Raw genomic sequence first — 27,907 nt, 5'->3', positions numbered from 1 at the left:
GCCTCAAACACACAGAGATCCACCTGCCTCTGCCTCCCGAGTGCTGGGATTAAAGGCGTGCACCACCACACACGACTTAATTCTTTTTTTGTTTGTTTTGTTTTTCAAGGCAAGGTTTCTCTGTGTAGCCCTAGCTGTCCTGGAACTCACTTTGTAGACCTGGCTGGCCTTCAACTTGGAAATCCACCTGCCTCTGCCTCCCAAGTGCTGGGACTAAAGGTGTGCACCACCACTGCCTGTCTAACACAAACGTTTTTCTTTTTTCTTTTTGGTTTTTCGAGACAGGGTTTCTCTGTGTAGCTTTGCGTCTTTCCTGGAACTCACTCTGTAGTCCAGGCTGGCCTCAAACTCACAGAGATCCACCTGCCTCTGCCTCCCGAGTGCTGGGATTAAAGGCGTGCGCCACCCCCGGCACAAACGTTTTTCAATGTGATGTTTTCATTTGTGAAAAGCTCACGAAGTTTGTTTTGACAGTTTTACATACGGTTCCCTTTCTTTTTTTTTATTTTTTTATTTTTATTTTTATTTATTTATTTTTAATACAAGTCTTTTATTGTCCCAAAAGACACCCCAAATCGTACTTAAATGAAGAATCTTGTTTCTGGAGCAGGATAACTGAGGTCTTACTCATCAGCCTGCTGCACTGTTCCCTTTTCAGACACATAGATGCCATCCAAAAACTTTCTGATATCCTTGTTTTTAACTGTCGTGGCTTGCTGAATCAGAGCCGCTGAATTTGAAACAAGTTCAATATCATTTCCTTCAAGGATTAATTCATCCTTCTGGGCTTGAGAGACAGAACAAGCAACGCCTGTCCTCATCCGAACCCTGAGGATGTATTTTTCTCCCAAGAAATTTCGGATTTCAACCAAAGACCCATTCTCCTGAATGACGACGTTGATGGGGAAGTGGGCATACACAGACCTCATCTTGTAGCGGAAGCCCAGTGTAACACCCTTGATCATGTTCTGAACGTGACTGCAGATGGTGCGGACAGTGGCCAGCTCCTTTCTGTTACCCCACCATTTGTCAACCCGGAGCCTCTTCTTCTTCTTCCCGAGGAGACTCAGCTCTACATTGATGTGATTGAAGTCCCTCCGTAGGGTTCCTCGGGGGCCCTTCACGATGACCGTGCGCCCCTTCAGAGTGATGTCCACATTCTCTGGAATGTCGACCATCTGGTTGCTGAGAGTGGTCTTCATTCTCGCGGTAGACGGGGCAAAAAGAGCACGGTTCCCTTTCTGAATACAGGAGGTATCATGTTGTTGTGGAGCTCAGCCATCCCTGCCAGGAGTGGGCAGGGAGTGTGAAGACACAACACCCTCACGCTAGTGCCAAGCGGTACCTACTGTCACCCATACAGGAAGTAATCAGCACCAGTTGCCTGGCAACAGCCCCCTCCCACCCTGGCCCCTCAAGTCTTACCCCTTACGGAGTTCATGACTCAGCCTCAACCCCATTGAATTCCAGAGGTTACCAGTGTAGGTGGCTGAATTTGGACCACCACCAAGTCTTACAGAGAAGGAAATGGAGGTCCACAGAGAGGAAGTAGCTTGCTGAAGCTGAGTTATTGGCTTGGCTAGAATGAGAACTCAGGTCGTCCACCTTCTGCTGAGACTGCTATCCGGTGCTGGGCCCCAAGAGAGATAGCAGGGAAGTGTGGTCAAGATAAGGCCCCAGAAACACAGCAGGTTAGAACTCAGAGGGCTTCACGGTTGTCTTACCAGGCATCGTAGCTACCCTATGTCTTGCTCTTCCAGAGTCTGGTTCAATAGCTCAGTGGTGAGCACCATGGGAAGCCGTGGCAGGTGGCCATCCAGAAGCATTGGCTAGAACTGGGGACGTAACTCAGTTAGCAGCATGTGTGCCTAGCGTATGCCAGGCCCTAAGTTCAATCTGCAGCATATAAACCAGGTGTTTCGTGCCTATAATTCAACACTTAGAGGGGAAGGCAGGGGGATCAGCACTTCAGAAGTTGGAGGTCACCCATGGCTAGAGAGTTTGGGGCCAACGCCCGAGCATCTGGAGGTCAAGAGCCCTCTCCAACCATAGATCCCCTGCCCAGACAAGGAGGAAGCAAGAGTGAGGCGTTGACATTGACCCGGCCTGCCAGTGTGGATGTGGCGTGGAGAGGCATGAAGCTTCCATCCCGTCTTAAATGTCCTACAAGTCACAGGCTGATTTGAAAGAGCAGAGCTCCATTGGGCATGGCGGCACAGGCCTTTAAGTGTGGCACTTGAGAGGTCTGGTCTACACAACAAATTCCAGGCCAGCCAGGGCTACACAGTGACACCCTGTCCAACAATAATAATAATAATAATAACAACCCAGATACCTCAAGGTGACAATATGGTTAGTGAGTGGGTCAAAGGCATTTGCTACCAAGCCTGACAACCCAAGTTTGCTCTCAGATGGTAGGAGGAGAGAATGGACACCACAAGCTGTTCTCTGACTTTCACAGCACACCCTGACACATGTGCCCCCCACCCCCACACACACCACCATGGCACATGTGCCCCCCACACACACACACACATACCACCCTGGCACATGTGCCCCACCCCATCCACACACATAAATAAGTGTAATAAAAATAAGTTTAGCCTAGCGTTAGTGGCTCACACCTTTTTTTTTTTTTTTTAATTTTCTGGAGCTGAGAACTGAACCCAGGGCCTTGCGCTTGCTAGGCAAGTGCTCTACCACTGATCTAAATCTCCAACCCCAGGCTCACACCTTTAATCCCAGCACTCGGAAGGCAGAGGCAGTAGGATCTCTGCGAGACTGAGACCAGCCTGGTCTATAGAGCAAGTTCCAGGACAGCCAGGGCTACACAGAGAAACCAGGTCTTAAAAAACCAAAGCAAATAAATAAATAAATAAATAAAAGTTTCAAGCAGAGCTCCCTTGGGGCTGGGGGTGTAACTCAGTGGTAGACGGGACACCTAAGGCCTGGGATCAACTGCCTGCACAAAGAAAAGGAAAAAAAAGGAAAGAAAAAGCAGCAAGAGGGTTTCTAGCACAGCTCTGCCACCAATATTAACAGATTACTTACCTTAAGACCCAGTTTTTTCTACCTGGAAAAAGTGCCCACTGGACTGGGCACACCTCTGTAACACAGGGGCTAAGCTCATGATACCAGTTCAAATCGCAGCTCTGCAATGCGGCCGTTAACAGATTTTTTGAAAACCCCTTTTACACCTCAGATCCATCACTTGTAAAATGATGACAAAAATATTGATTTCCAGGGCCTGGAGAGATGGCTCAGCGGTTAAGAGCACTGACTACTCTTCCAGAGGACCCCGGTTCAATTCCCAGCACCCACATGGCAGCTCACACCCTCACACAGACACACATGCAGGCAAGACATCAATAAAAGAATAATAATAATTTTTAAAAAGAATATTGATTTCCACAGAGAATAGTTAGGGGGATCTGGTGAATTTACATCATTCTGTCACCTCTGACCCCTGACTTGCCCTAGGCCACAATCTTTAATCTCTGGTTGGCCTAAAATCACTTTGTTGGCTTAAAATCCTGCCTCTGTGCTGGCTTTCTAGATCCTCAGGCCAATGTTCTTGGAGTAACCCACCCTCCAGAGTCCGCGGCTCTGCCTTCCCAAGTATCCTAGCTTTATTTCCACGACTGCGATAAAATTCCCTGACCAAAAGCAACGTCACACTTGTGCTGTAAATGCAAGGGCTTCCCTGACCCCCGGCTCTTCTCCCCTCCTCTCCTGGGTTACCTTTTTCTACTTTGTGTTTCTGAGATGAAGCCCTGGCTGGTCTATACAAACTCACTTTGTAGACCAGGCTGACCTTGAACTCACAGAGATCAGCCGGCTTCTGCTTTCCTAGTACTGAGATTAAAGGTGTGCCCCAGTTTGTGCTACCTTTCCCACTGATGCTAATACCCTCCTGTTGTAGAACTAATCCAGGACACTGTCCAGATTATTTATTTACGTCCGTCCCCCTAGAATCTGAGTGTCAGGAAGACTTTGGAGATGGAATCTGCTGTGTTCACTGCAGCACCCTCAGAGCCTAGACCTAGAAAGCAAGAAAAAAAGGTTCTTAATAGTAAACACTGATTAAATATAACCAAATGCATAATAATTCTAATAAATAATTTAATATTAATTCTAATAATTAAACATTTTGGAAATAGTGAGAGGGAGAAAAATGCTGTTAAGCATTGATGTTTCTTTCTGAAATCCTCCCGTGTTTGAGACCATGTCAAATGGAAGCCTTACAAAATTACATATAACTTATGATTAGAAATTTGCAAGTTGTATATAGAAGAAAAAAGATGGGGCCTGGAAGGTCAGGAGGTGGTGGCGCACGCCTTTAATCCCAGCACTCGGGAGGCAGAGGCAGGCAGATCTCTGTGAGTTCGAAGCCAGCCTGGTCTCCAAAGCGAGTTCCAGGAAAGGCGCAAAGCTACACAGAGAAACCCTGTCTCGAGAAACCAAAAAAAAAAAAAAAAAAAAGATGGGTTCTGGAGAAATGGCTCAGCAGTTAAGAGCACTTGCTGCTCTTCCTGAGGACCAGTTCGGCTCCCAGTACTCTTGTCGAGTGGTACAATCATCAGATCCTCCAGCTCTGGGGGATCTGTTGCCTCTGGCTTATGTAGGTACCTGCATCACATGTACATAACACTGGCAGACATATATATCCACACAGAATTTAAAAAACAATAAATTGAATGTATTTTTAAAAAGGTTTTTGAGTGGGCATGGTGGCACATACCTGTTCATTTGTTTCTTTCTTTGTTTTTTTTTTCCCCCCTGGAGCTGAGGACCGAACCCAAGGCCTTGTGCTTGCTAGGCAAGAGCTCTACCACTGTGCTAAATCCCCAACCCCTTCTTTGGTTTTTCTAGACAGGTTTTTTTCTGTGTAGTGCTGATGGTCATAGAACTCACTCATACATGGTTCCAACAACTGATCTAAAACCAGGCGAACTTTGCCTGCTAGAAGTGGATAGCCGAGTTATCCTCCCCGAAAACCAGGCTGGCCTTGAACTCACAGAGATCCCGCCTGCCTCTGCCTCCTGATTAAAGGCGTGTGTCACCACTGCACATGTCTGTAAATTAACATTGAGGAGGCAGGGGCTCGAAGATTGGGAGTTCAAGGAAAGATGTGGATACAGAATGAGTCTAAAGCCAGCCTGGGCTACTTGAGACGCTGTCTCAAGAAACCAAAAAGGCCCTCAAAAACCAAAAACAAGAAAGATGGTTTCCAGAGTTATATTAGTGCTCACTGTAAGATTATCTCTGATCTCTCCTGTTTTCCAGTTATGTATCATATTGCCTTAAGAATAAAATATTGCGGTGCTGGAGAGACACCACAATTGTTAAAAGGGTTTACTACTCTTCCAGAGAACCCAAGTTTGGTTTCCAGCACTCAGGAAGCTGAGGCAGGAGGATCTCCATGAGTACTAGGTCAACCAGTTCTATATTGTGAATTCTAGGACAAGCATGACTATGTAGAGAGACCCTGTCTCAAGAATTTTTTTAGGGGGCTGGAGAGATGGCTCAGTGGTTAAGAGCACTGAATGCTCTTTGAGAGGACCCAGGTTCAATTCCCAGCACCCCCATGGCAGCTCACAACTGTCTGTAACTCCAGATCTGTGGCATAGATAAATTTTTAAATTTTTTAACTAATTAATTAATTTTAAAAATTAAAAAGCATTGGGACTGGAGAGATAGCTCAGCCACTAAAAACACTGGTTGCTCTTCCAGAGGACCTGGGTTCAATTCTCAGCACCCACAGGGAGCTCACAACCATCTGTCACTCCAGTTCCAGGGGATCCAATACCCACTTCTGACCTCCAGGAACACCAGGCACACATGTAGTATGCATACATACAGGCAAAATACTCATATACAAACATATTAAAATAATTTTTAAAATTAAAATAATAATGTCTGGTGGTGGTGGTGCATGACTTTAATCCCAGTACTCAGGAGGCAGAGGCAGGCAGATCTCTGAGTTTGAGGCCAGCCTGGTCTACAGACTGAGTTCCAGGACAACCGGGGCCACACAGAGAAACCCTGTCTTGAAAAGCAAAATTTTAAAAATTAGAATAATATGTAAATACACTTTAAAAATCATATATTCTTGGGAAACTCAGTGACTAAGAGTGTTTACTGCTCTTACAGAAGACACAGGTTCAATTCCCAGCACTCACACTGGGGCTCACAACTGCCTGTAACTCCAGTCCCAGGGGATCCAACACCCTCTTCTAACCTACACGGACTCCTGCACTCACATTGGTACACAGACATACACATAAAATTAGACACTCAGGTACACACACATACATATAGAAAACAGATCAGGGGGCTGAGGAGTTGGCTTAGTGGGTAAGAGTACTGGCTGATCTTCCAGAGGACCTGAGTTTGATTCCCAGTGTCTACTGGAGGCTCTCACAACCATCTGTAACTCCAAACCTGGAGGATCCAAGGCTCTCTTATGACATCTGTGGATACTTACACACATGTGGTGTGCACACAGTACATGCAGGCAAAACACTCCCACATATAAAGTAATACGATAAATACAATTTTTTTAATTTCAATAACTTCAATAATGAAAAATCATGTATGCTTATATTGTATAATTAGATTTTCCAGAAGTAATTAGAAGAAGCCATTTGAAAGAAACAAAACAAATTAGTCTGTAACTAATAGCTCCCAAAGCAACAAAATTCTTTCCCTGCTTGGACCCTAGCTGCCTTCACTTAAACACAGATGTGACACACTCATAGAGGCCTGTATCCTGCACAAGGGTGAAGTGGCACACACCAGTGCCCTTTGCCTGTTCTGAGAGTAGATGGAGTAAGAGCACCTATTTTCTTTGCCCTGTGCCCAGCAGGGTAGTAGACAGCTGCCATCAGAGATCTCCAGCTGATGGATCTTCAGGAAGCCCCACAGGACCAACATACCTAGAGGGGAAAGCCTGGAGTGAGATCTGTGGTGATATATTGTGTACCCCAATAAACTTGCCTAAGGATCAGAGGACAGAGCCAGCCACTAGATTAGATACAGAAGTCAGGCAGTGGTGGCACACACTTTTAATCCTATCACTCGGAAGGCAGAGATCGTCTGGATCTCTGTGAGTTCAAGGCCACACTGGGCTACATGAGATTGATCCAGTATAGGAGAGAAACAGAGCCAGGCAGTGTTGGCACACACCTTTAATCCCAGCACTTGAGATCTCATGCCTTTGCTTGGGAAGCACAAATGCCTTTAATCCCAGGAAGTAAGATGGCAGGTCAGAGAAAGGTATATAAGGCGTGAGGAAACTCTCTCTCTCTCTCTCTCTCTCTCTCTCTCTCTCTCTCTCTCTCTCTCTCTCTCTCTCTCTCTCTCTCTTTCTCTTTCTCTCTCTTTCTCTCTCTTTCTCTCTCTTTCTCTCTCTCTCTTTCTCTCTTTCTCTCTTTCTCTCCTCTTTCTCAAGACAGGGTTTCTCCGTATAGCTCTGGAGCCTGACCTGGAACTCACTCTGTAGCCCAGGCTGGCCTCGAACTCACAGAGATCCGCCTGCCTCTGCCTCCCAAGTGCTGGGATTAAAGGCATGTGCCACCACCGCCCGGCCTAGAACTCACTCTTCAGGTGGAGGATTTTGTAGAGGTAATAACTAGTGATTGGCTGTTCTGCTTCTCTGATCTTTCAGCTCTTACCCCGATATCTGGCTCTGGGTTTTTATTAAAAGGCCATCTAAGATTTGAACAACAGAGATGGGCCTCACCAGAATCCTCCAACTACGACTGAAGTCAGTTTCTCACACACACACTGGCACCCACCACTCACAGCTCACTAGTCATGGGTCTCAGAGGTGCACTGCTTTAGCCTTTGGGGCCACTGTGAATTTCTGAGACTTTCTCTTTGATGTCTTTCCAACTTAGCCTGCCTCAGACCAGAACTCAGGTAGGGAGCTGGTGAGGGCCATCCCAGACTTCTTCTTCCCCGCCCTCAGCCACTCACTTCCCAGCCACTCTCCCCACTGTCCAGCTCAAGGAGTCCCCTCTGCAGCTGACCAGAGCTTGCCTCCAGGAGAGCAAGTTCACTTTCTAGGCACTGGGCTGGGTCATGGGGTTGGTCCACTGTCCCTTTCTCGTCTCCATCCCACGTCTGGGAAGTCTCAAGCGCTAGCTGTTTTGTGGTGAACTAAGGCAATTGCCCTCCTGTGAAGCTGAGCATCCCATGATACTCTGGCTGTAGTCTCAGAAATTACTGCTCTTGGCCAGCTGAGGACCCTGGAGGATTGTGGGATTGTATCACTGCCTGAGGAATTCCACCTGTCTTCTTCATTTCGTTTCCTAGGCCCCTTGCTTAATGGGAACTAAGATTTCATGTGAGTGCTTATTTTTTGGTTGTTTGTTTGTTTAGGTTTTTAGAGTTCGAACCCAGGGCCTCAAGCCTTCAAGGCAAGTCCTCTACCACTGAGGTACAGCCTCAGCCCCAGGAGGTAAACCCCAGAGGTTACTGATTCATTTTCTATGCATGTGTTCATCCATCCCTTCACCAAACTATGTTGAATACTGAGTCTGCCTATGAGCCGGGCACTGTGATAATTAAGTAGCGAGGCAGAGACGGCCCAGCCGGTAGAGACACTTCCCACCAAGCCTGATGGCCTGAGTCTCATCCTTAGGACCCATGTGGTAGAAGGAGAGAACCGACTTCAACAAGTTACCCTCTGACCTCCACACACACCACGGTGTTCACCCTCTCCCCACAATAAATACGTGAATGTAACTTTTCAAAATGTTTTCGATCAAGCAGGAAACAATCGGCAACTCCACAGATATCTCTACAGCAGAGGTGCGTGGGGTCAATGCCCACCTTACTCCGTCTGAGGAAGCTGGATAACTCATGGACGCACTTACCCAGCCTCTAGTAGATACTGTGCACATTCACAAGCCCCCTTCCGGGTAGGGACTGCATCTCACACACACATGAGGACAAGCACAGACACTTGTCAAACATCATCATGGGGCACTGATGACCAAAGCCTCCACCCAGATGCTAAATCCTAACTCCAACCTTGCTGGAAGCCCCAACATGAACTCTACAGGCCTGGGTCATGGTAAACTAGAAAACTCCAGCCCTTTCCTGGGCCTCCTGCTCCTCCTCCATGGGTCCTACCTTCACTCCCCCTTTCTCTGTCTCTCTCCATCTATCCACTCAGTCAATCAAAGATAATCATTAAGCACCTATAGGGTGTAAAACTCTGGGGACAAGAGGGAAGGGTGGATCACAAATGGTCTTGCCACCAGAGCCTCTCACATCCTAGTAAGAGTGTCTAATCTTCAGTAACTAGAATGTAAGGGGGTAGTGAGAAACACAGGTAAAGGGCTGGATCAAAGTGAGGCAGGTGCTCCCTTGACTTTGGAGACTGTGGAAGAAAGGACACTGAGGTGGCCTTGAGGTTGTTTAGGCTTTGGACATACAGAGGTGTGGAGATGTGCTGCTCAGATTCCAGAAGGACAGCCTATAGGCAAAGGTGCAGTGTAGCCGGAAGTTTCTCAGTCCCACCCAGCCCGAGGTCCCGCAGCTGCTTATAAAATAACCACTCAGAGGCTTATATTAATTTCAAACTCTATGGCCTCTGGCTTCTCGCTTCTTGCTAGCTAGCTCTTTTATCTTAAATCAACCCATTCCTATTAATCTATATGTTGCCATGTGGCCGTGGTTTTACTGATCTGCTGGCATCTTGTTGCTCCTCGGGCGGCGGCGGCGGGCGCCTCTCCTGACTCTGCCCTTCTTCTCTCTGTATCTCTGCTTGGATTTCCCGCCTGGCTGTAAGCTTTCTTGCCGTAGGCCAAAGCAGCTTTATTTACTATCCGGTGGGAGCCGCACATATTCACAGTCTACAGAAAGACATCCCACAGCTGTGCAGAGGTGGAAAGGGGTACAGACATGGGTAGAGGAAAAGCTATTTGAGTCCTGGTTAGTAGACAGGATGTTGATAGGCAGGGTGTAAATTTGGAAACACACGGGAAACATTCTCAAAACGTCTATTACCTGAGAAACAAAAGTGATAAATCCGGACTGCATACAGAAGACCTGCAGTGTCGTGTCACAGAGCTGGCCATGTCTGTCATGATTAACTGGAGCTGTGGACAGGATTTCCCACTGTGAGCCTCTGTGAGGGAAGGCCAGATGGTCCTTCCACCTCCGCCCTCCCCAAGCCAGGCTCACTATGTCAGCAGCCCTGCCCCCACTGCTGGGTCATCACTAACTCACTTTCAAAGGCCTGACCCACACGCACAGGCCCCCACTCACAGCCCAGAACACTTCCTTCCTGGGGTAGCAGGGCCGAGTCATTTGGAAACCTCTCTCTCATGAGCCATGATCAAGGTGCTGATAGGGCAGGTGGGCCGCCTCACCAGGTCCCGAAATGCGGTGAGGAGTTTCGCTGGCCTGTCACCTCCACCTGGGGCCTGGTTCACTTTCGCTGCAGGACAACCACATCAGGAAGCTGCTTTCATTTCCTGCCTTTGCTTCCAGGTCACCTCGTCCCTCCTGCCCTACTCTGGGCCACCCAAGGCCCAAGCCTCTGACCACCCTGTCGCTGACCACAGCTCCTATCACAAACTTCGTGTAAGGTGCTGAGGACTTAAAACAGGAAAGCCAAAGTCTGTACCCTTTACAGAAATCGCTCTAAAAGCACCAGGGGTCAGGCATGGTGGCTCAAAATGTGATCTCGGACCCGAGGAGGCTGAGGCTGGAGAATCAGGAGATCAAGGCAAGTTTGGGCTATGCATAGTAAGACACTGTCTCAAATACAAGAAGTGTCAGTCAGTCATTTAGCTGCAGAGTTCAGCCAATCACAGAGGACCACATCAGAACCAGCTGAGATTCCTTCTAGCTGGATAGACTTAGGTCTATAGAGGCTCCCCTCCCTCCTAAACAAAATATGCTAACAACTCCCAATTGGCTTTCTCCACAGGCTGAGATGAAATATTCTTGGGAGGCAATGAATTCGAGAGAGCGTCAAACCCTAAATGAATCTGGGAGGATCGGGGTCTAGTTATTAGTTTATGAAGATTGAGTTCACATTGCTACTTCTCAGCACACTGCCCTTTTTCTACACCGAATGTATAGGTTTTTACAACTACATTATGAGGTTCTCTTGGCACCAAGTGTGTGGTTTATGTGTTTAATGCCCATCTGCACGGCATGGGCTACACCAAGTGTGGCTGTGTTTCTCGTTACTTTCCCAGCACCTGGTCAGTACCTGGAATGGTCAGACCCAAGGAGTAATTAACTGCCAGGTTATCAAAGGACCCACCGCCTGTGCCCGCTGGAGACTGACGCTGGTGGTCTGTTGAACCTGGTTTGTCATTGGTGAAGAATAAATAAATGGCTCTTGGAGGTAAGACCGCATTAACCTCCCTGAATTTCAGTGTCATTGTGGGATTCTTCAGTAAAGTCTCTGCTCTGTTCCCAGTTGCCTCCTCTGTGATCCCAAAGCCCTCAGGGCCTCTCAATCCCACCATCCTCGCCTCCTGGCCTCTCCCATATATAACCCTAAACCTGCTCCAGCCCATACCAGCTGCTCTCTGCCCCTCATTAGATGTGTGCCACTCTCTGGAGCCCTCTGCTGCATCCAGGCCTTCCTCAGAGCCTGTCTAGCCTTCCTTCTCTTCCGCCCCAACCTTCTTTTCTTTCTTTAAAATGTTTTCCAATAAGAGTTTCGCCGTAGCCCAGGCTAACCTAGTTCTCATGGCAATCCTTCTGCCTCAGTCCCTGTAGTTCTGAGATTACGGGTGTGAGCTACCACACCTGGACCAATCCCCTTTCTAAAAAATTTTGTGTGTGTGTGTGTGTGTGTGTGTGTGTGTGTGTGTGTGGTTATTTAGAAGTGGCCTCCTTCCCCAGCTACCATCAACTGCCTGTAGCTCCTCAGAGAGGAGAGGGCTTCATGTCCCCTCCTTCATACATGACAGATTTTCCTCAATGAGCTCATGAGTGCCACAGGCATGTCATGCTCAGAAGACAGCATGTCACTCCTCCCCACCCCCCATGTCTTACATTCTTTCCATCCTTTCTTCTGAGATGTTTCTGAGCCTTGGAGGTGGTGATGCTGCTGCCCCGTGGAGGGCTAAGCTTACATTCGGCACTGTGTTAGCAGTCTCTGCATTAACCATCGCCTACTACAAAAAGAGCTGGAGAAGTTCTATGTCTAATTTTGAACCCCAAGGATAGTTAGTATCTTATGTGTGGATCCACAAAAGAAATTGGTTGAGTGGCCATCATTTAAAAAAGAAAAGAAAAGAAAAGAAAAGAAAATATAGCTCATGGTAATCCTAGCACTCAGGAAGCAGAGGCAGGTGGATTCTGTGAGCTGGAGTCCAGCTGGTCTACATAGTGAATTCCAGGCCAGCCAGGGCTACACACTAAAACTCTGACTCAAAAATAAATCAACAATCAAAAATGAAAAATAAAAGGCAGAAGAGTGAGGTGGAAGGAGTATTGGAGGAAGAAGAATAAGTATCTTACATGAACTATGTACTATTAATAATGTCTATGATGTGTTGTGCTGGAAAGTTTTATGTCAATCTGACACAAGCTGGAGTCCTCTGAGAAGATGGAGCAGCAGCTGAGGAAAAGTCTCCAAAAGACCAGGCTGTAGAGCCAGGCAGTGGTGGCACACACCTTTAATCCCAACACTCGGGAGGCAGAGGCAGGTGGATCTCTGAGTTCAAAGCCAGCCTGGTCTACATCTACAGAGTGAGTTCCAGGAGAGCCAGGGCTACACAGAGAAACCCTGTCTTGGGTTGGGGTGCAGGGGAGAAAAGAAAAAGAAAAAAAGGAAGCAGGCCGAGCAAGCCATGAGGATCAGTCCAGTAAGCAACCCTCCTTCCTGTCTTCTGCATCAGTTCCTGCCTCCAGGTTCCTGCCTGGTTTGAGTTCCCACCTCGGGTTCTCTCAGTGGACTATGTATGACTCAGGATAAGTGAGCCAAATAAACTGTTCCTCCTCCAGTTGCTTTTGGTCGTGGTGTTTCCTCACAGCAGTGGGAACCCTATCTATGACAACTACGCTCTCAGTCACAGGAACGGGACACATGACCTAGCAGCAGAGATTAACCTGCAGTCAGAGCAGACGCCGAAGCCATGCAGTGTCAACACACTTGTAACCTCAGCGTGTGGGAAGCTGAAGCGGGAGGAATTCTATGCGTCTGAGGCAGAAGTGTGAGATCTTGTCAAACAAACGAATAAAAAAAAATGCAAAACAAGGTCAATGAGATGACTCAGTGGGTAAAGGTGCTTGCTGCCAAGCCTAAGAACCCAAGTTCAATCCTCAGAACCCACAGCGGGAGGAAAGAACCGACTCCTACAAGTTGTCCTCTGACCTCCACACATGTACATGGCATGCACGTGCCCATACACGTACATACAAATAAATACATACATACATAAACAAGACAACAGCCACAGAATAAGAGAGACTAAGACAGGCCAGAGAGGTACCAGAGGGGTGGGGCAGCCTGAGTCTATAGCATGATGAAAATCTCAGCTTCACCAGAGTGGACCCCGGGGAAGCTTGTTCTGGGCAAAGAAACGGGTGGGTTATGCTAGTTGTGGGAGGTGCTATCCTTGTTCTAGAAAGGCCTCAGCTGCAGTGATCTTTGTGTGGAGAGGCTGAGAGCTCTGTGGGGATGGGCTGGGGGCTCCAGCCTAGCATACTAGCTGTGTCAGAACAAGGGTACGGCTGGGGTATGTGAGTAAGGAGACCCTGCGTGATCTAGGGTTTCTGAGTGCGGTTCTCAGGACAACGGTTCGGTTGGACACATAGATTCGGATGCCCACCCAGACTGCCAGACTCAGCCACTTGGCTAGGCCCCAGCCATGGTGTTTACCAAGTCCTCCAGGCCACTGAGTCAAAGTGTGAGAACCGCTGTCTGAGGAACCCTTCGTTTGGTGTTTAGTGTACGTTAGAATATTGGGCAAAGCTGGCCCTTGCTGAAAAGCAGAAGTGCTGGGCCTTCCATCTGGGCCTCTAGATATCATGTCCACATTTTTTTCCATCAACCACGCAGCCTCGCAGCTTACCCAGCACATTCACACACAGCTCTCCTGTGAGAGCAGGCTGCCTGTGTCTTTCCCAAGCACCTTCCATACTGCTCGACTGAGCCATGCTGCTCTGACGTGGTACCATTGAAAATATTCTCGCCACATGCATAGATACATGTACAAATGTGTCCACACGTCTGTCCTGCCCTCCCTGTTAGTCACGCTGCCCCCAGTTTTATCTTGTCTCTGGCCAGGGCTCATTTTGGCACTTATCAGACAAACACCTGATCCAGACATCTGACTCGCTCTCTAAGCCTGGTCTGCCCTGGGCTGAGGTGCCCGGACACACACATACATGGCCTCTGTAACCTTACGGTAACCTTGACATGCCTACCCAGCACCTGGACCGGTTTCCTCCCTGCAGACTACCTGTTACCTAAAGACAGAGAGCTGTGCGTGGGCACCGACTCCCAGCGATGACAACCTTTACCACCCACTTCCTGTGTTGATGGTGCTTTTGGGTCCTGGTGTCTGTCTGAATGAGCTGTTACCCTTCATACTGCTGCTGTCTGAAGCTCAGTTTCCACGTCTGTAATGTGGTGATACAATTATCACACTTAAAGGCTGCTCAGAGGATGAAAGGAACTGAGAGTATAAAGAATTCAGCTCAGCACATGGAACACAGCACTGAGAAACCGCCCCTGGGAGAGGTTAGCCATAGTTTTCCCCTGAGATAGTCAAGAAAGTACATATCCTTCCCAAAGAGGAGTCTCTGATTGTGCGGCCTTGTGTGGACTCCTGGTCTCAGGTTTGGTGCCTATGGAGCGCCTTCACGCTGCCCTTTCTAAACCATTCTCATTATAATCATGAGAAGAAGAAAAAGAGGAGTGGGGACTGTTTCTCCACAAACACCCCACCCCCCGGCCCCCAAATATGGCCAGGGACCATGCCAATAACTTCTACACAGGTGTTTGGACAGTTTTATATGAAAAGTGAAGATTGAGGACTGGGGATGCATCTCAGGGCACTTACCTAGCTTATGGGGGGTCCTTGGTTTGACCTCTAGAGGGGAAAAACAGTGAGTTGGGCTTGATGGCGCATGCCTATTATCCCAGCATTTGGAAGCCAGGGATAGGTGGATCACCATGAGTTCAAAACCAGCCTGGTTTATGTGGGGAGAGCCTATCTGGAAAATAAAAACAGAAAGAAAGAAAGAAAAGAAAAGAAAGAAAGAAAGAAAGAAAGAAAGAAAGAAAGAAAGAAAGAAAGAAAGAAAGATTGATTAAGTGAAATATAAAGATTAAGAAAAGCAATTTATGGGTGGTGGCGGCGCGTGCCTTTAATCCCAGCACTCAGGAGGCAGAGGCAAGTGGATCTCTGTGAGTTCAAGGCCAGCCTGGGCTACAAAGTTCCAGGAAAGGCACCAAAGCTACACAGAGAAACCCTGTGTAGTGGGGTGGTGGTGGTGCACACCTTTAATCCAGCACTGGGGGGCTGGGGGAAAGGGCAGAGGCAGGCAGATCTCTCTGAGTTCCAGTCCGCAGGGCTACAGAGTGAGTTCCAAGACAGCCAGGGCTACACAGAGAAACTCTATCTCGAAAAACCAAAAAAAAAAAAAAAAAAAAAAAAAAAAAAAAGACAGCTAAATTTAGAAATGGTAGGACTGTGTAATTTGGTGAATGCTGCTGTGTAAATGTTACTATGATCTCTCTTAGGGACTTGAAGGGACGCCGACTCCTTCTGAGGCAGGTGAGCTGTGAAACTCCATTGTTCACCATCGAAGGGGACCCACTGGAGAAACAATGACATCTCTACCCAGGAGAAGAACACTCCAGTTAATAAAAGGCTGAGGCCGACGGGGACCTATTCCCTCCAGCAACACTCTAAGCCTCTGTGGAACGATTCAATTTTTCTGTGGATACAAGTGATTATATCTAGTAGGTGGAACAAATGGAAATTAATATAATCCATTAACAGCAAGGCATAATTACTGGGAAAAATACACCTGAGCTGGGGTTTAAGCAGCCACCCACACCTAACCCAGGCACAAAGCCAGCCCTGGGAAAGCCAGCGCTGGTCACTTTAGTGAGAAACCTGGGATATAATAATTCAGCCTCAGAGGCTGTCCGCAGGGTAGAAACCACACACAAACAACAAATTGAAATGTTATTTGGGCTGCCTTACCTGGAAGGGCCCCATTCCTGCTGACTGTAGCATAAAGGTGAATCCTCTGCCTTCACATCTTTTAAGTCAAGGACCGCGGCGTAGCCATGGCCTTCTCTGTCCTGGGGAAGCTGGTCTGGCTCTACGGGTTTGAAGAGCCTATGGTGATGTATCAGAGCGCTTCCTGTTGCTGTAACAACTATCATCAATCATCAGCTCACAAGGGCTTGTTTTGGCTCATGGTTTTCCAGGTTTCAGTTCATCACCAATTAACTTCATTTTTGGGGAGGGGAGCCTGTGGCAGCAGTTTATGGCAGAACCATGCGGCAAAGGAGACCCATCTGTGTGACGGTGTGAATACATGGAGAGGGGATCACTGTGGCCCTGCCTCTTTTTGTTTTTGTTTGGGACTTCCAGGCTCAGGTTCAGCAGCCTTTTTTCCATACCCCTCAGGACCACAGGCCCAGGGGTGGTACTGCCCACTGTGGATTGGGCTCTCCCACATCAATCATCAATCAATAAAATGCTCCTTGAGGCTGGAGAGTTGGCTCAGTAGTTAAGAGCACCTGTTCTTGCAAAGGACCCAGGTTTGATTCCCAGCACCCACATGGTGGCTCACAATCCTCTGTAACTCCGGATCTAGTATATCTGACGCCCATTTCTGGCCTCCTCAGGCAGAGGCTCACACAGGTACACATAGTGCACATACATATACACATGCAGGCAAAATACTCACACACATAAAATTTAATTTAAATAAATACATCTTTAATAAGATCTAGCGAGCCTTTTTTCCAAACACAGACAGTGACCCTCTGAGGCATCTGAAGCATTACCAAAGCCTGTGGCTCGGAGGTGTTTATCCACTTAGGGCTAAGGGTTAACCGTCAAGAAGGCTAAGATTAAAGGGCCCAGGTGAGAATGTATCCTTGCATCTGACGGGACCAGAAGGGATGATGTCTGAATGAGTTCAGACCAGGAAGTGGAGGGAACAGAGATGAGTCCGGTAAAGCCCCAGGTGCAGCAGCTCCACAGGGCTTGGCCCAGTCCTTGTGAAGGGGACACAGGGACTGCTTTGCTGCAGCCGACACCACACCGCAGGTAGACTTTCCAGCCAGGGCCTGCAGCTGCTGCTACTGAGAAACCGTCCTGAGCCCTCTGAGCCTACAACACAGCCCGGAATGGCCAGTGATTAAGAATAAGGGAGGAGACAGCCCCAAGAGCATCTCCAGACTCCTCCTGCCTCCTCACATTGTCCTCACCAGCACCACACCCCATTACTGACGCCTACAGTGTGCCAGGGATGCCTACAGTGTGCCAGGGATGGCTCAATTTTTCCACATACCTTTTTTTTTTTTTTTTTTTGAGACAGGATTTCTCTGTGTAGCCCTGACTATCCTGGAACTCACTCTGTAGCCCAGGCTGGCCTTGAACTCACAGAGATCCGCCTGCCTCTGCCTCCTGAGTGCTGGGATTAAAGGCGTGCGCCACCACTGCCCGGCTTCACACACCTTTTCATGCAGCCTTCCAACCCCATCATCACCCTCCCATCATGCACCTCCCTAAGGCCCAGCTTGGGTCTTACTTCCATGAAGTCTTCCCAGACCTTTCTAGGTAAACAAAGCAAGATGCTGGTTCTGGCTTCGTCCTGCTAAGAGTTCCTATCAAGACTTGGCTAGACCCAAGGATGGCTTATTTATGTTGTCATCACATCTACAGGTGAGAAGTTTCCCTTTATAAAATCAATGATGGGTTTGAGCCATCAGCATGAAACCCACTAACAGGGTTTTATGAGGTCAAGAGGAGAAGGAGCCACAGAAACGGTCATGCTAATTGCAACTAAATATGTTCGGAGTCTTGAACAAGGAAACTCAGTTTCCTAGAGTTTATCTTAGACACAGAGTTCCTGGACCACTGACCGGAAATCACCCAGAGGTCAAAGAACAGGCTGATAAGGGACCCAAAAATCAGTTCTTCGAAAAATAGTTGAAGACATTAGAATATGGGTCTTAGAAACATGAGACTCACAAGCACATGATGTCTGTAGTCAGAGGTCACTTGGGAGACATGCTACATGGTCCTGTGTGAGGCCCTAGAACTGCTGGGATGACGCAAGAAGACACCTTTTGACTCAGCACGAGGAGCCAGTTTCTAACATCAAACCATCCTACTCTCAAACAAGATCCCTCCCTCTTCTTTTTATTTTGTTTTTTGGACGGGTCTCACCACGTAGTCCACATTCGCCTCAAACTCACAATCCTCCTGCCTCACCCTCCCAAGTGCTAGGGTGACAGACATTCACCTTGACATCTGAGGAAACTTGATTTCCTTTCTCACCCCGTGTCGGGTTGTTTGACGAAGACGCAGTGACCTCTGCTCTTGCATTCCCTGGAGGTGGGAGGTAGAGTGAGGGGTGACTGGCTCGTCTTTCAAAGTCCCTTTCCATGCCTAGGAGAGTCTCATGCGCTGTCTCTTCTGAGCAGTGTGTTCCGGGTAGCAAAAGCTGACCCTGTGTACGGGCTGGAGGGGCAAGACAGTGTGGGGAAGGATTGGAAGGATGAGCGGTGCTTGGTCATTTCCAGACCCAAGAAGCTCTGAGACTGTGTCCCAGAAGGGTGCAGGACTGGAGGGGCTAGAGAGACGCTCCAGCCCTCCCATGTCCTGGCCTTCTTCCTCCTCAAGTGCAGGTTTTGGGGCCAGCAAGATGGCTCAGCAGGTAAAGACATTGTCGCCAAGCCTGACCTGAGTTTGGTCCCCAGGTCCCACACTGTGGAAGGAGAGAACCAACTTCCACAAGCTGTCCTCTGACCTCCACACGTGCTCTCTCTGTCGTCTCTGTCTCTCCCACACATGCCACACACACACACACACACACACACACACACACACACACACACACACATACACTAAAATAAATTAAAATGTAAACATTTATGAAAGAGCCGTTTCTGATGGTAGGGAATGGAAGAGAGCGGGGACAGACTGAAACAGCCCGGACAGAGTTAAAAGTTTTCCCACTTTAAGCCTTGAGAAACATGTTTTCTATGTTGAGGACGAGGTAGGGACTGCTGTAACCAAGGTACGCAGGCTGGGAAAGGCGAGACTGGACTATGGAGGAGATGGTGAAGGAGAACTCCGGTCAGGATAGGATCCCCTCGAAAGGTCATTTGCCTGGGAGGTCAGGGTGACGACAGTGTGTGGGTAGTGGTTTGGCTTGGAAGGGAAGGATGATTACAAAGTTGGGGCAAAGCAAAACAAAACACACACCAAAAAAAAAAAAAAAAAAAAAAAAAAAAACCCCGAAAACAAAACACCCCAGTAAACCATAGGTAGGCAGGCGCCTTGGGTGCAGTCTTACACTATTGTGGACAAATCAAGAAATGCACCCCCTTTCACCACCCCCCCTCTGCTCCCCCGCCCCCACCCCCTCACCATAGAAGAAAACCCACCAGGATGAAACCTGGAGGGGAAATGGATCAGTGTCTACCACTCACGATGGGACAGAGCAGGAGGAAAAACAGGTGCTATGAGCCTGTAGAGAAGCTGCTTTGGGGAGTGGAGGATGATAAACATGGAGTCAGGACCCTTGATAAAGGTGGCTGCCATTGATGTGTTACAGGGTCCTGGGTAAGTCTCTCTCTCTCTCTCTCTCTCTCTCTCTCTCTCTCTCTCTCTCTCTCTCTCTCTCTCTTTCTTCCCCTTCCCCCCGCCTCAGGGCTATAGGGTCCTCTTGTGTAAAATTGGAGGGGGGGGGGGGTCTAGGTGGTTGCCCATGTCCTTTCTAGCCAGGCTGTCTACAAGTTTATTTGTGGGTGGAACACTGTTATTTCAGAGCACGGCTCTGTAGCTGTGTTTATGTTTTGCTTTCATTTGGTAATTTCATGTTTTGGTCTTCTAGTATTATTTTAGTGTTGTTCCCTTTGAAAAAAATGTAACTTATATCTCTTTCAAACTTGAGTTGAAAAGGAAAGGAGGGGTACTCCTTCCTGGCTGGACAATTGGATGGCGGCAGTAACAGGCTGATCAAGGCCCCGGCTTGCCTAGGACTGAGGGGTTTCCCAGGGCAGGGACTTTCTTTTGGTTCTAGGCAAACCGGTGTGGCTGGTCACCCCAGTGATGAGAAAAGTGGAGACCTCAAGGTGGCTGGAAGCACTCTTCTCTTGTCCCTTTCTATGAGGAGTTTCCCAAGTCTGTGTGCTTCCCTCACAGAGGTCCCGCGAGCAGGAGCGAAGGGCCAGACCCCTGGCCCAGTCCAGACCACAGTTGCCAGGAAAGATGCTGAAAAGTCTGACTATTGCTGATGCCATGGGGGAGTTTCCCTTTTTCTTAAAAAAAAAAGAAAAGAAAAGAAAAAAGAAAGGAAAAAATACACACACACACACACACACACACACACACACACACACACACACACCAGAAAAGAAGACCCAGTGGAAAAAAAAAATGATGAGTTGAGAGGCAAGTGGCAAGCCCTACGCGGCCCCAGGAGACGGCACCCAGCTCATTTGTTTAAATTTGCAGCTGACGCCCTGCCACCTCTCCATAGGCACCAGCACAGAGCTTCTCAGCACCAGACAGGGACCAGTCTGGTGACACAGACAGCAGCTATGAACTACCCACTAACCCTGGACATGGATCTCATCACCTATAACCTGGACGACCTGGTGAGTAGAAACATGTGGCTCCTGCTTGGAATTGTAGATATTCTGTGTCAAGGAGAGGGGACAGCTTGAGAGTCCCTCCGCAAGGATTATAGAACGTAGGCAAAAGCAGGGTGCCTACACTTTTAGACTTTTGTTGTCCACCCTATCTGTCACCATTAATAGATACCGGAGGGGGACGGCATCTGCATCTCCGGCTGTGGGACTAGGTGCACAACTCTGCCTCTTGGTTCTTCAATAGAGGGTCCCCTCTTTGTCTCTTTGGGTTAGAATGGCAAAGCATTTGGAAGTTCTCTCTCTCTCTCTCTCTCTTTCTCTCTCTCTCTCTCTCTCCCCCTCCCTCCCCCTTTCCCTCTCTCTTTATCTTTCAAGGCAGGGATTTTCTGTATAGCCCTGGCTGTCCTGGAATTCGTTCTGTCGACCAGGTTAGTCTTGAACTCACAGAGGTCCGCCTGCCCAAGTGCTGGGTTTAAAGGCGTGCGCCACCACGCCCAGCTGGATGCTTTCTGAATGTCAGTGTGCCGGCGCTGCTAGTTCATCAGCCAAGGTGTAGTTGTTCACTGGGAAAGTGCTCAGTTGGTAGAGTGCGTGCCAAGCATGCCTGAAACCGGGTTTCATCCCCAGTACACTAGGTATGATGGTACGCGCCTGTAATCCTAGCATGAGAAAGACGGAGGCAGGAGGATCAGAAGTTCAAGATCATCCTCAGCTACGTAACAAGTTTGAAGCTAGCTTAGAACACATGAGACCTTGTCTCACGCCTTTAATCCCAGCACTCGGGAGGCAGAGCCAGGCGGATCTCTGTGAGTTCGAGGCCAGCCTGGGCTACCAAGTGAGTTCCAGGAAAGGCACAAAGCTACACAGAGAAACCCTGTCTCGAAAAACCAAAAAAAAAACCAAAAAACAAAAATATATGTAATTGTTCATCTTGCTGTGTGGTTTTGTTATCAAGGTACAACATTCTGTGTTGGATGGAGAAGTTGAGAACCTGATCTTTGCCCTCAAATAGCTTATGGTCTAGACAAGAGGGAGGAATGAATCCCTGACTGGAAGCTTTTAGACAAAAGTATAGATAAAGGAAGTGTGAGAACAGATGGTAACAAGGAAGAGGATCCCTGTGGCCAGAGTCATGCAGCAGGGAGTGCTAAGCTGTATTACTCCTAAAAGTGTCATGGAGCATGATGTCTCCTCCAGGAAAGGGTTGTCATCTCTAGAGATAAGGTATTCTTGGAAGAGTTCCTTAGGTGGGCGTTTAAAAAAGTGGTGCCCAGCGGCACTCTCTGGCACCCACCCAAGAGTCTCCAGGGAAGCACAGTGGTTCACTTGACTTGATTGTCACTGTGCTACCAAAGGATGTTGTAGGGAACAGCTCAAGCAGAAAACCCCGGGCTCTGGGGTCTGGGCAGTGGCGGACTTGGAAACTTCACCGTGGTCCTATTCTCTATTAGCTGCTTTCTGGGCTAGGCCATGAAAGCTCCAGACCCTGGGTCCTATCAGGTCTCCTGCCCTGAGCACTCCTTGAGGTGGTCCGCAACTCCCTCAGCTCTCCAGCATCTGCGGTCTGTTTTATAACTCTACCCACTCTGCCCCCAGGCTTGCTGGGAGATGCTCCTTTACTCATCTCAAGCTGAGAAGTGCCTGTGGCCTGTGGACAGGTGTGAGAGCTAGGATTCATCATAGCTGGTCTCGCCTCTGCAGTCCAACCCTAGTTAAAATCTATCCACGTGTTTATTTAGGACTTACTGTAGTCTGCAGGTCCAATGAAAAACCGAAATGTAAGACCTCTTGTTGAAAAGGAACGAAAGATTTCAAAGACAGGCATGGTATTACATATCTGTAATACCACAACACTCAAAAGATTCAGGCAAGAGGATTGTGAATTTGAGGACAGAACATTATAGAGAGAGACTGTTTCAAACAAACAAACAAATTCAAGATGACAAAAGAAAGCATTAAAGCAATCCTGAGGTCCTTCTAAGTGCAGAATCCCCATGACTGCCCATGTGGCACCCCTATGATGCCAGCTGAGTCTCATCGGGATCTAATTTTAAATTAGCTCACCTGGATCAGATTTTAAAACCGAGTTGTTCCACACAGCAGCATGCTCCCACCCTCGCCCTCATCCCTACCACTGGTTGCCCCCAGTCCGGTCAGTTGGTATCTTCTGCCCACGGCATCACACTGACCATCAGCTCTGACCCAGTTGGATGCCTTTGTAACCTCCTGGAGATCTGGCCGTTCCTGGCTTCTGAGAAACCTCAAGAGTTTCCCCTAACTGCACACCTCGACACAATGTGTGACCTACTAGAGACAGGTGGTAGTAGGGGGCAGAGGGACAGCAGAGGGTGTTTATGACATGAAGCAAACCTACCCAAGGAGAGAAGCCTGGCAACTTCTTCATGACACACATCAAACCAAAGGCCCTCAGCTGTGTGCCTGGACATGGGCTAGGGTCTAGCGAGGAGCCCAGGAATCCTAAGGAACCCTTCAATCAGGCACACCCTGCCTTCATCTACCTCCCATATGTGCTCTTTCTTCAGGGGTGGTTGACACTCTGGAACACAGAGCCTCCTCTTTGGCCCTGCCCACCTTCCGAAAGGTCATGACTGGCCTTGGCACACTGCCCTACTCTGTCACAGCGTAGGTGTCCTGGATGGCAGAGCAGGCAGAAGAGTCTTGCATTAGTGGCTTCTCGATAAAATTGCGGGTTTCTCTTTCACACTGCTTGTTTGTTGTGCTGGAATTGGAAACCGAGGTCTCATGCGTCCCCGGCTCTCCCGAGGAGCGTTTCCTGCCTTGTGGTAGGAAGTTGAGGTCTTAACTTGCCATTTTTTTCCTGGGGAGTCTGCAGAGCTTCTCCTATTGATTTCATTTCCTGCTCCCTACCCCTCGCCCTTGACCCAGCTGATTGCTGGCCTCCTTTCTCCAACGTGGGGTTCCGAAACAGGAATCTTGATAAGTCAAGCAACAACCATCCCTTTGTCCTATTTAAAATTTTTTTACATTTGTTTATTTATAACGTGTGTGTGTGTGTGCCCGCGTGTGCCCGCGTGTGCCCCTGCATGTGCCCATGCCCTTGTGGGATTTAGCTCTCTCTCGAGTGTGTCTGTCCCAAGGACTGAGTCAGGCTTGGTGGCAGGTGCCTGTACCCGCTGAGCTGTCTCACAAGCCTCTCTTTTTATTATTTTTAATTAATTAAATTAATTAATTAATTAATTTTGAGACAAGATCTCTCTGTAGTCCTGCCTATCCAGGAACTTGCTATATGTAGACCAGGCTGGCCTTGAACTCATAGAGATTTGCCTGTCTCTGCTTTCCAAGTGCTGAGATTAAAGGTGTGCTCCACCATGCCCTGCCCATCTTTTACAGTAATGAATTTATTATTATTATTATTATTATTATTATTATTATTATTATTATTATTATTATCAGTGTGTGTGTATGAGGACACACGTGTGCCCTGACCTCTGTGTGGATGGAGGTCAGAGGAGAACATTTGAGAATTCCTTCTCTCCTTCCACCATGGATTCCAGGGATGGAACTCAGGTCGTCAGGTTTATATAACAAGCTCCCTTACCCACCGAGCCACGGCACCAGCCTCTTTTGTCCCCTTGAACTCAAAGATCACCTTTGACCTCATTGAACACCTGCTAGCTTAAGGCGGGCAACCAATCCTTATGAGCACAAGAGCTGAACAAAAATTCTAGATGGCTAAGAACCAGGAAGGCACTACTCTCTGCTGGCTAAAGTAGGTGTGCCAGGAAGTCACCCTACCAGCCAGGGGTCTGGGTGGACCTGGAGAAGACCCTGCCTAGGAGAACCATCATTTCGAACCTCAAACCAGAGGTCCTCGGCTGGGCATGTCTGGAACCAGGGCCTTGGTTGGGCACCTACACAGGCTAGCCATGGTGTACATGCCCAGCCCTCAGGAGGTGGGGCTGCCACAGAACAGGGTGAAGCTGGTCCAAGCTGCAGAGTTTAGCTGGCCTGACCCTCCCTCCTAGATGATCACTACCAGCCATAAACTCAGTGTGACCAGAGCATCACAGGTCACAGTCTGTCCCCACACAACTGTCTCGTTTCACCGCAGGAATGAAAAAGAGGAACCGAAACTTGCTCAGGCTGTTTCTGGGCTTTACCTGGGGGAAGGGGAGGGAGGGTCCCCCATTCTAACCACGTGAAAAGTCCCATAGAAGCCCCAGCAGAGGAAGCCTCAGTTGGGGGTGGTTAGAGGAATCAGAAATGAGGGGAAACCTGAGTCCAGACTGGGAGGGATTGCGTTAGGGGGAGTCTAGATTCTGTCACTCAGATCGCAGAGACTACGTTAGGAACACGTGCCCTTCTAAGGGACAGTCTACTTGGTCCCATTTCTTTGGCAGATACATAAAGAGCAACCACGTATTTAGAACGCAGAGTCAGAATGCAGGAATGAATTTTCTTTGGGGAATGAAAGACAAAATATTTCAAATCGACACTATCTCAGAAGGGCCAGCAAGATGGCTCAGTGGGTAAAGGTGTTTGCTTCCTCGCCTGACACCTGAGTTAGTCCTGCATCTCACATGATGAAAAGAGAGAATCAGCTTCCCTCTGATCTCCTTAAATGTGCATGCACATGGACAAATATACCAAAATTTAATTTTTAAAACATTTAGAGCAAGTGCTCGCTCAGGAGGTGGTTTTAAGAGGCTACTGAGAGATGCAGGTGCACGTACCATGACTATGTGCCTGTCTTCACGGTGGAGACAGATGCTGGCTCACAAGGGGAACTCACCTTAAACCTGAAGATGTGACGAAGAGGTAGTGGCTGCTTAATGTCTCCCCCAGAGCCAAGCATAATGGCAATAACCCAAGCACCCAAGAGACTGAGGCAGGAGAGTCATATGTCCAAGGTTAGCTTGAGTTCAAGGATAACCTGGGCTACACAGTGATATCCTGTCTCAAAAACTAAAAACTGGGGCTGGGGAGAAATGGCTCAGTGGTTAAGAGCACTTGTTATTCTTCCAAGTTCGGTTTTCAACACTCACATCCAGTCTGATGCCTTCTTCTAGCCTCTGAGAACACTCACACATACATGACAGATACAACACACACACACACACACACACACACACACACACACAAATAAGTAAAATAAAAAGAAATCTTTTGAAAAAAATACTAAAAACCAAAAGCACTGCATACTGCTAATGACCAAACCCTTAGACAGAGATGGAAGAGGACCTGGTAGGCTTGCTCCTTTGGGAAAAAAAGGAGGCCATAGGTCGAATGCCGAGCCAGGGTTTTGGGTGGATTTGGGGAGTCAGGGCCTCTGAAGGAAGAGTATTGAGAGGAGCAGATCTGCACACCCATAACCCAATCTCATTCCTCCAGATCATGTCCCTGTGAGCTGCTGAGGGCTAAAATGAGAGATGTCCTGCCCACCCCACTCCCAGATCCTAACTGGTGGCTGGAAATACCCACACAAGGACATAAAAGGACATGGCCTCAGCAGGGCCTGGTGACACAAGCCTGGAATCCTTAGCACTCAGGAGGCCAAGGCACAGGACCAAACATTCAAGACACTGGCTACAGAGTTAGTTCAAAACCAGCCTGGGCAACTTAGTGACATGATACTATCTTAAAATAACAAGAGCCGGGCAGTGGTGGCGAGAGTTCCAGGCTAGCCAAGGCCACTAAGACAACAGCAAAACTAAACAAAAAAGTAAGGGGCTGTGCAAAGTACTTGCTGTGAAAGTGTGAAGACCTAAGTTCAGATCCAAGCCTATTCCTGGAGGGCTAGAGAGACGGATCAGCAGGTAAGAGAATTGGATGTTCTTCCAGAGGACCTGGGTTCAATTCCCAGCACCTACATGGTGCTCACAACCATATGTAACTCCAGTACCACAGAATCCAACACCCTCTTCTGGCATCTGCAGGCTCCGTGCGTGTGGGCACAGACATACATGCAGGCAAACACCCATACATAGAAAATGAAAATAATTTTTTTTTTTTTTCCGAGACAGGGTTTCTCTCTGTAGCCCTGATTACCCTGGAACTCACTCTGTAGACCAGGCTGGTCTGGAACTCACAGATATCCACCTGCCTCTGCCTCTGGGTTAAAGATGTGTGCCACCACTGCCTGGCTTGAAAATAAATAAATTCTTAAAAAAGGGGAGAGTGCAGGGGTCAGCAAATCTAGCCAATCAATTAGCTCCGACTCAGTGACCTCATTGTCTCCAAAGATAAGATGTAGAATAATGGAGGAAGACATCTGATGTCTACCTCTGGCCTCACACACACACAATCACACAATCACAAACACACAATCTCTCTCACACACAATCACAAACACACAGTCTCTCACACACAAAATCACAAACACACAATCTCTCACACACAATCACAAACACACAGTCTCTTACACACACAATCACAAACACACAATCACAAACACACAATCTCTCACACACACAACAAAACAGCAAATGGAAAGGCAGCCAGGGACAATGAGTAGAGATGTAGCTCAGAGATAAAACACTTGTCTAGCTTGTGAAATGCCCTGGGTTCACTCCTAGAACCACAAAGGACAAAGGCAAAACTCAGCTTCTGTATGTAGATCCTGCTAAAGGACCGCACAGCACAGGCCTTGGAGCGCTAGGGCTGGGCCTGAGAGGAGTGTACTGGGCAGGAAGCTCTTCTGACTCCTCAGGGCTGGGAACTAGGGTCAGCCTGGGACATCCACTGGCTGCAGGGTAGGCTGGAGAAGCAAAGGCTGCTGGGGAGAGGTGGACACCCCATGCTAAGAAAGGCAGGGTGTGACAAGCAGAGCATCAGGGAGTGGGCTGGCAGAAGCGAGGTGTGAGGCCCAGACTCTTTCCTGAGGCAGGAATTTTCCCTTTCACTTGAGCTCAAAGACATCCCATTGCTGGACGATGGTGCTTGTTATAAAGCTGTTCCCCCACCGGCTCTTTTCTCCTGGTCTACACCTAAGGCTCACATCAGAATCCAGTCCTGTCCTCCCAATCTAAGGCCCTTCCCAGTGCTTGAAGACAGTTCTCGTGGACTTCAGGCTTCTCTTTCCTATTT

The 27,907-nt window shown here is 48.3% G+C and overlaps 2 protein-coding genes across 2 annotated transcripts in view; one reads left to right on the top strand and one right to left on the bottom strand.

Annotated features, from left to right (window-relative positions):
* Positions 1–531: 531 nt before the first annotated feature.
* Positions 532–1,226, bottom strand: LOC131914278 (large ribosomal subunit protein uL6-like). The gene has a single exon (XM_059266870.1). It carries the CDS (start codon positions 1,200–1,202, stop codon positions 624–626), a length of 579 nt encoding a protein of 192 aa, XP_059122853.1. The 5' UTR covers positions 1,203–1,226; the 3' UTR covers positions 532–623.
* Positions 1,227–10,347: 9,121 nt separating this feature from the next.
* Positions 10,348–27,907, top strand: part of Cxcr5 (C-X-C motif chemokine receptor 5) — a 24,428-nt gene continuing 6,868 nt past the window's right edge. The window contains exons 1-4 of the mRNA XM_059269023.1: positions 10,348–10,401; positions 10,507–10,604; positions 13,017–13,196; positions 20,728–20,845. Coding sequence (XP_059125006.1) covers positions 10,348–10,401; positions 10,507–10,604; positions 13,017–13,196; positions 20,728–20,845 — 450 coding nt within the window. The remainder of the gene's footprint in view (positions 10,402–10,506; positions 10,605–13,016; positions 13,197–20,727; positions 20,846–27,907) is intronic.

This window comes from Peromyscus eremicus, chromosome 7 (assembly GCF_949786415.1).
Source record: "Peromyscus eremicus chromosome 7, PerEre_H2_v1, whole genome shotgun sequence".
Lineage (NCBI taxonomy): Eukaryota > Metazoa > Chordata > Mammalia > Rodentia > Cricetidae > Peromyscus > Peromyscus eremicus.
Note: the sequence above shows the minus strand (reverse complement) of the source record. Positions and strands in the feature narration are given on the sequence as shown.